General features: G+C 40.1%; 1 protein-coding gene across 1 annotated transcript; it reads left to right on the forward strand.

Moving 5' to 3' along the window:
- The first annotated feature begins 344 nt into the window (after nucleotides 1–344).
- fbxo9 (F-box protein 9) lies at nucleotides 345–8,277 on the forward strand. Its single transcript, XM_004077194.4, has 13 exons — nucleotides 345–542; nucleotides 3,591–3,662; nucleotides 3,869–4,000; nucleotides 4,084–4,141; nucleotides 5,163–5,262; nucleotides 5,759–5,889; nucleotides 5,987–6,101; nucleotides 6,218–6,336; nucleotides 6,917–7,007; nucleotides 7,131–7,226; nucleotides 7,305–7,398; nucleotides 7,601–7,755; nucleotides 7,842–8,277. Exons 1-13 carry the CDS (start codon nucleotides 540–542, stop codon nucleotides 7,948–7,950), a joined length of 1,275 nt encoding a protein of 424 aa, XP_004077242.1. The 5' UTR covers nucleotides 345–539; the 3' UTR covers nucleotides 7,951–8,277.
- Nucleotides 8,278–11,249: the final 2,972 nt, after the last annotated feature.

Consider the following 11,249-nt stretch of genomic DNA (forward strand, 5'->3'; position numbering starts at 1 on the left):
GAAATATTGCTTTTTCATTTGAATTTTGAGTCATTTAATGCAGCTTCATTTTGAAAATTAAAAAGCATTTCTGTTAATCCATTTTAATTGTCAAATTAGACATTTCTAAATGAATTTTGCTACACATTTACCGTGGACCTTTATTAAAATGAAATGTCAAATACCATTTTCTTTATCATTTTAATTAAGTGACAGAATAAGCAGTGTTGAGGAAGGAAATGAAAAAGCATTTTGGTGGATTACTTTTTCATTTTATTTTTGAGTCAAAAAATGCAGCTTCATTTTGAAAATGAAAAAGCATTTCTGGTTTTGACTTTGCTTTTTATTAATGCTACAGAATTGCTTCCATACGAAGCGAGGTGCCTCCGAGCTCATCTCTTCCTGGGTCCCCGAGGCTCCGGGCAGCACAGCGACATGGCTGCGTTCCTGCGAGCTCGTAAATATGTTCGTTGCGTTGTCCGTTTTTCCGACCGTGACCTGTAGACGGTTCTGCTGAGCGCCTGAGAAGATATAAGAGCAGACCTGCTGGCCAAAGTGTCATGGTGGGTCACTGCGGTTTTCTGTTTTTAGAGAGGCAGAAACGCGTTAGCCAAATGTTAGCTAGGCTAGCTAACCTAGCCTGACTTCCCAAACCTGTTGTTTACGTCTGCAGCTAACCAGCAAACATCTGCAAACAAAGCTTGTAACGTCACAGCAGCGAATACAGTTAATAAATAACCTAAGAAAAATGTATTTATGTTTATTATTCTCAAGTTAATTGCTTTTGTGTGGGAATTACGTTTACATGTAACTTCGAGAGTTCCTCAGTCACTTCATGAATGGCTAGCTTAGCTAGCGCACAATCTATATTATTATACTTTTTTAAACTTGTAAACAGCGTCTTCCAAAATAATTATTACGAATTTGTGTATGTTCTGCGAATAAAGTCGGGTTAAATGGGGTCTAGAACCTTTGTAGGTAATTTAAAAATCCAATATTTGAGTAATCTGATACTTCAGCTGGCTGCAGTGTGCAGACCTAGGCGTGCCTCAACGTGGGCGGAGTTAAACGCGTAGCGCTCCGCCCACTGTTTGTGATTTTCCTTCCCGCAATTGCGGTATTTTTCTTCAATTGTTAGTGCCTTATGTTTCCAAGCGGAATCCTGAGATGATCAAAGTAAGGATCGCCATGTAATTTTTTTTATTTGGGAAAATATTTGTTATTTAGATTTTAGGTTATGCACTTTATGTATTTTAGGGTAGGGTATGTTTTTTTTTTTTTTTTTTTTACAAATAAAACCATAGCTCTTTTTATGTATGGCTACAGGGGGAAAAAAAAGCAGACTGGACACAGTGTGATGAGTTGGTCCTCTCATCTAATATATTAATATTTCTCATATTTGCACTTGACTAGAGAATGCAATTCGCTTCTTTTCCCGCTTCTGTATCCCTGCTTCTACTCAGTGGACGAACACCCCACCCATCTCTTACTCAGTGCGTTCACATACGCAGCAAGTGAATGAGCAACAGGGCAAGATGTTGTTCATGTTTTAAATAAGCCCTGGAGATGATAGCGTTGATTGAAAAAAAGAAACGCCGCTCAGAAGTTCATTGCAGTTCTCGCGGACAGTCACCCGCAAATCCAAACAGTATGAACTGAACGCGCGATTGTGGACACGACTGCTGCGATGACCGATTGCTTGGCTCTTTAAAGCAAACCATTTTTTAGCTGATCTTCACTCTTTCTTTCTTCTTTTTCCTCTTGACCTTGCTCATAATTGGTTATTACTAGGCGAGGGTAGGGTTGGGCGATGTCCCCTAATTTGGCCGTTGACGATGTTTGCTGTCAACCATCGGGATGGACGATGACATCGTCGGGGGGGGGGGGGGGGGTATTTTTACATTTTTCGTTCTTATATAACTGCTATTCGTTATTTTGCTTTTTTCATTTTATTTCCCAACTAATGGTTAATCCGCGATGATCCAGTATAAACTGAGGGAAGGGACTTTAACAGAAAAAGTAACAAGCAAAATAGAACAGACGTGGTCCGCTCCCGCACTTAGCGGAGTGGACCGGCGGAGGGCGGATTTACAGCTTTATGTTTGATGGGAAGGGGGGGGGGGGGGTACATGAGCGGTATGTGTGGGAGATTTAAGACTGCGATCCGTCCCGCAGCTCTAGGGGTACGAGCTATCAAACTCAGAACCGGGTCTAAACGTGTGTCTGAGCACAGTTCGGATCGTCAGCAGACACATAGCGGTTTGAGCTTCAAAGCAGAAATTTCGCTCAGTCCTTAGAAAACATTCAATCAATCACGTGGATTTGTGTTTCCAGTCGTGTCCCGACTAAATAAAGGCTGATGTTATTCTTACACGTTTACGTGCAGCGCCACCCAAAGCTAATGTTGTTAGCCCGTGTTAGCATACTGCTAATCCTGGCTACGTTCAGAAAAAGCACTGACCACACGGATTAAAATTCAAATGATGAGCGAACAGGTGTTTGATAATAACCGTAACATTATTAAAAGCACGTTTAGAAGATCGTCTCGTATTTTACCGAGCTGACATGTCAATGTATATAGCTGCTCGCCGCTGTTATCGTTTTGTATTGAATTGTTACCTTCAATAAAGTTTGGAAAAAAAGCCGCTCGGCGGAAGTTGTATCCTCTTCCGGTTTTCAAACTGCGCGTGTGCGAATGATTTATTCCGACCGAAATTGTGACCTTAGTGAACGTTTTTATATTCTGAAAACATTTTTCTGGGCCCATGTACACGGTCGGATTCTAATCCGACCATTGATCCCATCAAGATATTTTGTACACGTAACCGCGGCTTATGATGTCGACGCGCAACGTGGCGGGGGCGTGGCATCACGATGGTGGTCTCTCCATCGGGATGTCAGTCACCCATCACGATGGACGATGATATCGTCCATCGGCACAACCCTAGGCGAGGGGTAGCGAAAGCTCGTTAATGGAATATAGCGCCAAGTGTAACAAGAAGATTAAAAGAGACGGCATGAACACAAAAACCTAGAGAAATGAGTGACACTGGGGGTAAAAAAGCAAAATCCGGAACTACTTCCCTTTTTAATTGATGATACGAAAAGAGAATTTAGAGCCTGCAAGAAAACAATTCCATCTAGAACTGGATCTATGACCAATCTGCACCTGAGAACTGAGAGCACCTTCTCCTAAACAGATCCTACTGACTGAAGAAACCACATCAGATTCATAAAGCTGAGACACTTAGTATTCCTGAATGCCAACCTTTACTGTGACGAAAAATCACATACAGTGGGCGTGCCCCGACGCGTTTAGCTCCGCCCACGATAAGGCACGACTCGCTCCATACTCTTTAGCTGGGGGCATCATCAGATCTGATGCGTTTACATGCATTTTAGAAATGTGGTATTCCAAAAACACTCGCATACTTCAATTATTTATCAGTGGAAGTTCAAAGTTTGTGTACAACTTAAAACCAAAGCCTTCATTTAAAAAAACAGTTGGTCTCTCTCTTAAAATTTAGCACCAGTCACAGTCTTAAAGATGCATGCAAATCTGGAATCCGTGTTTCTGATTCTGATCTCATTGTCACCTCGTCCTGTTAAAGGCTGACGAAAATGCTGATCTGGGAGGTACTTTAGATGACGATGATGAGAGTTCAGATGATCCAAACCTTCAGGTGAGAATTTACTCAGAGAGAAAATCTGTGTTTTGTTTGATTTATTAATCCACTTAGTGCACTTTTTGTGTTGCCCATATTTTTTAAAAATAACGTATATAAACTGCATTGTTTTTTACTGTAGAATGACCAAATTTCTGTGGGTGGCATTTTTTCAAATGATAATTTTTCTTGTGTTAATCATGATATTGGTGTGACTGTTGCAGCTGGAGCTCAATGCATTCAGAGCTCAGTGGATGTCTGAGCTCAAACCGAGCTCTGGAGCAAGCGGAGCAAACCACCGACTGCTGCGAGCTAAAGGCTGGAAGAAGTCTCAAGAAATCGCTCGAGAGGAAAAGGTGAGCAGATCCATGATGTACATTGTTTAGAGCTGTGCGTGGCTGTGATTGAAAATTGACTGATGTGCGTGACCTTCTGTCAGGCTGCAGAGCTGTTTCTGAGAGCTGTTCAGGAGGAGCAGAATGGAGCCGTCTATGAGGGTTTGTCTGCAGCAATATTTCTCAAACAAATCGTATTGAACTATTTCTTCCAACATAATACATGAACACTGAATACAGTAGGCTTAATTGCACTCTTCTGTTTTTTTTCCAATTAATTAGTTACTAAAGACTTCAATTTTATTTCTCTTTTCCTGAAAATCCCTTTACCTTTTGTGAGAATCTGTCTTAACAAACCTGCCTACAGTAAATAAAGTAGGTTTCTGGTATAACAAAGCTATAAAAATATGTCACTTTAAATAAATACAAATTATTGATTCACTTATGTTAGCAAAAATTTAATTATTGCGTCATAAAATGTTAAATATTAATATTGTTATCTTAAAAAGCAAAACTTGCTTTGCATTTCATTCAGAAATTGTGATTCCATTTTTCTCCCCTTACTGTTGTGGATAAATTGAAGACTTTCTGATTTATTCTCTTGTGTGTTTGGCTCTTTGTTGTCTTGTAAAAAACAGTCCCTACTCTCTGGTTTATCAAACATTTCATAAAATGTGAGTTTATTCGTGACATACATTTGTCATTTGAATGAGACGAATCAGATCCCACCAGAGAACCTGGTTAATCTCCAACGGATACATTTGTTTCTACAGCAAACAAGACTCGCGTTCATGCACTTTTCATTTGGCAGCAATAGCATTCCCATCAGCTTGTATTCAATGATTATAGTAGAAATAAATCATACTTTTTATGGCAAATACCTGCATATGTACGTTTAAAATAACAGAAATGGTACAAAGCAGAGTCCATGATTCCTTTTTTATAATTCAAACTAGAAAAGTGTAATTTGTTGAGTAAAAATACAGAAAAAACTTTGAGATTTAAATATGTTCTACATTAATTAACATAAATTAAATTGTTGTATTTGAAAGTTTTAATATCAACTGTTCTCTGATTAAAGTTGTTTAAATACCTTTCATAGTTGTGTTTCTGAATGAATTTTGCCCAGTTTTCCTTATTTTATACCACTTTGTTGATCTGTAATCCAGTGTATTTTTTGCAGCTATTAAATTCTATCGCTTGGCTATGCAACTTGTTCCTGACATTGAGTTTAAAATCAACTACAGCCGTCCTCCGGATGCAGAGCGAGCTGCGGGGAAATAGTAAGGAGGATTTTTATCTTGGGTTTTATTCTGTCATTTGAATAGCAAAAATCAACTGTTTTCAATACTAAATAAGCACTGCCAACATATCTGTAGTGATGTTTAGTATTACAATCCGTAATAAAGTCCAAATAAAATCTATAGTTGTCTTTTTTAATTGCAAAGAAACGGAGTTAAATTACAGTTCAGGTTGTCTCTGTGTTGGATTGCTGCTTTAAATCAACGTGTGCTGTTTCTGCAAACTTCATGGAGCAGTTTTAGAATAAATCTTTCAAGTGTTCTGCTTTGCTGCTTCAGAAAGTTTTTATATTTAAACAATTTTTATTTAAAAGTCATTATTTTGGGGTCATGCTGTAAATTAAGAATACAGAAGTAAGAACTGAGGAAAAAAGTCAGAATCCTGAGATTAAAGCAAAAAGTCAGAATTTTCCATTGGCCTTTTTTTTCATTCTCCTTGGCCCAAATCATCGGTACTTGTGTTTGTTTCTTCCTGCAGCATCGAGGACAATGACGCTGATGGGGAGATTGAAGATTTGTTTGCCTACTTTGAGCAACAGCTGACTATGGAGAGTCAGTTTCCAAAGATTTGTACTCCTGAGAATGAAACGACACCGCTGCACATTTCAGGTGAGAGTCCTCTACATACTTGAGTCAAAAGAACAGCAATAAGTGATTGTTGGTTTGTTTACCAAATGATTAATGATATACATCTATGCTACTGCAGCCTTGCCACGGGAAATCCTGATGTACATATTTCGTTGGGTTGTGTCGAGTGACCTGGACATGCGAACTCTGGAACAACTGTCTTTGGTGTGCCGGGGGTTTTACATTTGTGCAAGGTCATTCTTCACACCCCAGTCCAAAGTTTAGGATGCAAATGTGAACGATTTGATGTGGTTTTGGTGATCCCTTCATAAAAATTCATCTAACTTGTTTTTCTTGCGGTTCCTCTCAGGGACCCTGAGATCTGGCGTTCAGCTTGTATACGAGTGTGGGGCCGCAACTGCACCAAACTTGGTCCCTACAAGTCTTGGAGGGAGATGTTTCTGCAGAGACCCCGCGTCCGCTTCGATGGTAAATCTGTCACAGAGGAAAGCTCATATCTCCTTTAACCCTAAAAATATTGCGATCAGAGTGACTGGAAATCCTTTCCAGTTATGAATTGTTTTCTCCCAAACACCTTTTAGAGAGTTTGTGGTTAGTTTAACTTTTCCCTCTGTAAGTGGTCTTACCTGCGAGACGCTTCCTGCTGTAGTTAGATGCTGTTTCCTGACTGTGCGTAATTGCTCGTGGGATGACCACACAAGCTACGCTCTGACTGATTTCCACGATTCTAACAGTCAGGCTGCATGCAAAGAGCACACGTCAATCATTAGCAAAAGGAAATAGCTCAACTACTTCACCTATAAGTGTTTGTTACAACCCGCAGCATGCCCGTAGAAAACAATATGCAGGAGCATTTTTGCTTTACGTCTTTACCCAGTGGTCTCCGGCTTTGATATTTCTTGCAGTCCATCGGGATGCCCCATGCATGTTAGCCCCTTTTTTTGTCCGTATCCACTCACAAGGGCAGTTGTGACTCAGACTTAAAAAGCAGAGCTGCTTCCAAAGTGTTTAAGTCCAAAAATGATTTCATGTTGAATCATCTCCACAGGTGTTTACATCAGCAAGACCTCATACATTCGTCAAGGAGAGGAGTCCTTGGATGGGTTCTACAGAGCTTGGCATCACGTGGAGTACTACAGGTAAATAGTTTTATACAGATTTACAGTAAAATCCAGCTCTGCTCTTACTGAAGAGGAGCCTTAATTGAACATAAAATGACTTTGAACTGTTGGAAATGACTGACCCCGTGTGTTCTATCACAGGTACCTCCGCTTCTTCCCTGATGGTCAAGTGCTGATGATCACCACCCCTGAGGACCCTCTGTCTGTCGTTCCCCGCTTGCGCACCAGAAACACCAGGTATGTCTTTACCATCCACAGATGTAGAGGAGAAATCACAGCGTTAAAGATCTTCATCTGTGGAATTTTTTCTTTCAGAATGGATTCTGTTCTTGTGGGTCATTTCCGGCTGTCGCAGGAAACGGACAATCAAACCAAAGTTTTTGCTGTGGTCTGCAAGAAAAAGGAGGAGGTAAGGATATGGTATTGTAAATACCGTTTGGTAAAATTACCAACAACTTCTTGAGTGTTTGGAGGTAAAAGTATTAAAATAAATCATTTAAAACTAGTTAATGTTTCTTTACAGAGTTTCACACTTGGACCTGGACTCAGAATTGGCATGCTTTTATGTTTTAAAGCCAAATAATGTGTCTAAGCTTGTCATTTGTCAACAGAAAGCAACCGAGTTTCAAAGAAATCGGTTCTGCAGGCGCAACCCAGCGTCAGAGGCGGAGCACACTTTCCACGTGGGACTGCATCTGTCCTCCAGGGGGCGTCAGAGTTTCAGCAAGCTCGTGTGGATCCATCATTCTTGTCACATCACTTACAAGTACAGCAAAGGAGAATCCGCCGTCACACTAAAGCAGCATTTCTGAGTTTGCTTTGAGATTTAATGTGTTTTTTTTTCTTCTTCAGGTTGACTGGAGAAACGGTCATCACTGCATTCGACCTGGACAAGATGTACAACCCCTTCTTCTTTGCACGCGTGAAGAGTTATACTGCTGTTTCAGAGCAGCCTCTGTAAGCACCACCAAGTGCAAATATCCCACGTGAAACTCCCCCCCCCCCATCAAGAAAAGTCCCTTCAATTTCTGCTGTAGCAGAATTGTGCTTTTGCTTTAAAGTCCTCTTTTCTACATGCAGCCCTTTGTTTCATTTCAGCTTTTGCTGTTAGAATGCTGCTTATGTCTGATAATCAGAGAGTTCAATAATTTGCTAAAACAAATTAGCAGCCCCTCCCGCCCGTTCCAGCGATGAATGTTAATCTGAGTTTTGTTTTCATGGTGCACTTTCTTCCCTCATTAAAAAGTGCTGACCAGGAGCTCTTCCTGTATTCAGCCGCATCAACACAGACTGTTTTTACTTGGAAAAAAACATGACTCATGCCAAAATCATAAAAGTCCTGTTACACAACCTCTGTAATATCTGACTTCACACCGGACACATGCACATAATCCACGAATTACATTTTCTGGGAATCGAATGTTGACGGGATTTACAGAGCAGGGGGAAAATGTGAAGCTGAATTGGATCAGACTGAAATGATTTTAAATTGAAACCCCTGCAGAACTGATCTGAGCTTTGAAAACAAACCCTTCAGTTTTTTTTAGGACGTTTGCTGCCTTTAAAGGCATAATTCTATTTTTACACAATTACTTCCTCTTATGAAGGTTATTTATGACCTAAATTAGTTACATTTTAAAAAAAATGTCTAAAGATTCGAGGATATTTAGGACATTTGATGGTTGCATCTCTGCAAATCCAGATCTTTTTGTTTTCCCAAACATCAAATAAAAATGCAGCTGCAGTATAAACAGCCAAACCAGGCTGGGAAAAATATGTTTAGTGTCCCAGTTAAAGCTTTTATTTACTTTATAGTGTGGAAAAACACATTTTTGCAACTAAATCTTTTTTACTTCCTAAAATAACCTCTACATGTTACAGTAATGATGCTTCTTTCAAAAGGAAGATCTGCCAACCAAGCATTCGCTTTCACTTTTGGTAATTATAAGGAGATCAACAATTCATTATGTCAGTTTAATGAAGAAACTTCCTTGTTGAAGCCACAGAGTCTGAAAAGCAGTGAGGCTTTGTTTGAATGTTGGCTGGCCGGTAGCTCCTTCCACAAACAGATGCTTTGTCCTTGATAGGAGTGACATGATACTCCAGTGCATCAGAAAGGAGGTCACTACAGTGAAGTGGAGAGACATACTACAGGACTGCAGATGGCTTGTTTTGTGAACACAAAAGAAATGTTTTTAATTTAAGACAATACGCTGAGACTGCAGGGAAGAATTATGAAGAAAAATCCATGAGAACTTGAACTAAAAGCAGAAGTGGTCTTCCAGATTTTTCATTTGTGCAAGATCAATTCAATGTTATTTATATAGCCCAATATTACAACAATAGTCATCTCAATGGGCTTCATACCGGTAATTGTATAGTAAACATCATGAAGTCATAGAATTCATTAAGTCAATTCTAAACTAAACTAATTAAGCAGACTAAACTAAACTGGGCATCCCTGCCCTTAGACCCTCCTTTGCAGTAAGGAAAAACTCATAAAAAAACAGATTCCAGAAAAAAAAAAAAAAGAAACCTGCAAGGGTGTCCACATGAAGGAGGGATTCTCTACTAGGATGGACAGGCGATGTACCAAAATAGAAGAACTTGCTTATCTAACTCTACGACTACATGTTTAAGTGGTCCAGCAGATGAGCTTCATCCAGATGGAGTTGGGGGGCGGCTGGGGGCGCGAGACGAGCCAGGGTCCACTGTCAAGTGTAGGAGAAGGAGCAGCAACGAGGTACAGGAGCACGGATGAGCCGACTGGAATCTGGAACCACTCCCACTCACCCGGAGGGGAGTGAGAAAGAGAGACAATACATCAACTAAATGATAAATAAATGATCAAGAACAGAGAAGAGAAGGAGAGTAGAAGTAGATGAGAAAGGAGGACAGAACCCAAGTGCACCATGCTTTCCCCAGCTTCAAACTTGTAGCCTAATAGCAACTGTTATTAAGTTTAATTTAAACACAATAACATTAAGTTAAATAATTTCTGATTACTAGCTTGTCTGGAAATAAGCCTGTCCAAAGAGGAATGTTTTCAGTCTAACGTTGAATGTGGAAACTGTGTCGGCCTCTGGGAGCTTATTCCATAAAACAGGGGCTTGGTGGCTAAAGGCTCTACCTCCAACTGTGCTTTTACTAATTCTAGGAATCACAAGCAGTCCTGCGTTTTGCGAGCGAAGTGTTCTGATTGGTTGGTGAGGCAGTAAGAGATCTTTGATATAGGACAGGGCCATACCATGTAAGGCCTCATAGGTTAGCAGGAGGTTTCTTGAACTTGATTCTGGAATCAACTGGGGGCCAGTGAAGTGAAACTAACACAGGAGTGATGTGATCTCTTCTGCTACTTCCTGCTAACAATCTATTTGCTGCATTCTGAACAAGCTGGAGACTTCTTAAGGAACTTTTAGGACACGCTACTAACAAAGAGTTATAGTAATCCGGCCTAGATCCTGTTTAAATGAAACCCCTGGCTTTCTATACTTTCGCCATCCAGGGAGACTATCTGAGCAGACAGAGCATCTCTGAGGTTATTAGGACCTGGTATAATGACCTCAGTTTTTTCTGGGTTTAAGAGGAGGTAATTGATTGTGTTATGACAAGAATGTCAAACATGTGGTGGGATTTGAACGATGTAACTAACTTCTTTACTGGTTAGAAAAGAAAAACAGATAGTATACCCTTCACACTTCTCTCAATTTATTACTTAAAAAAATAGTTTAAAAATGATGGATGTAATACAAATCTCAGCCCTCCTATTTACTTTTATTGTTAGACCAGTTATATAAACGACCTTTATTGTGAAAAGCATTGGGGGAAAAAACCTCCATCATTTCTTTTGTTTTTGTATAAATGCTTCAGAGAATCAAAGTTTTCTTGTATTCTTGTACATAAAAGGCATCTGTATCCAGTTAAGCTGTAAAGCAGCGTTCAGAGGATGCTGCTGGAAGCAAAGAGAGAAAGTTCTGAAAGCACATGTTTAAGCACGTTTAAGGTGGAACCGACTGATTCTGGAGGAAAGAATGTGGGATTTGCTCAATCTGAGTGTTCCAGGAACAGTGAGGATGAATAATGGAGAGGCATGTTTGTGCAGCGTGCCTCATCAACACCGAGGTGGAGGCGTGGCAGACCTGCACAGCTTCACAGGGTTCCCAGGAAGGATGACGAAAACTGGGGGGAAAAATGAAATTATTTAGTGGAACATAGTACTCAATAACCACAAAAACGTCTACCCTTATGTTTGGAAAATCT

The sequence above is a fragment of the Oryzias latipes genome, chromosome 15 (assembly GCF_002234675.1).
Source record: "Oryzias latipes chromosome 15, ASM223467v1".
NCBI classification, from domain to species: domain Eukaryota; kingdom Metazoa; phylum Chordata; class Actinopteri; order Beloniformes; family Adrianichthyidae; genus Oryzias; species Oryzias latipes.

What these genes read in the sequence shown, in the direction of transcription:
- fbxo9 (XM_004077194.4), top strand. An exon ending in AAATCGCTCGAGAGGAAAAG is followed by an intron (nt 4,001 to 4,083) that starts GTGAGCAGATCC and finishes ACCTTCTGTCAG; the next exon opens with GCTGCAGAGCTGTTTCTGAG. An exon ending in TCTGCAAGAAAAAGGAGGAG is followed by an intron (nt 7,399 to 7,600) that starts GTAAGGATATGG and finishes ATTTGTCAACAG; the next exon opens with AAAGCAACCGAGTTTCAAAG.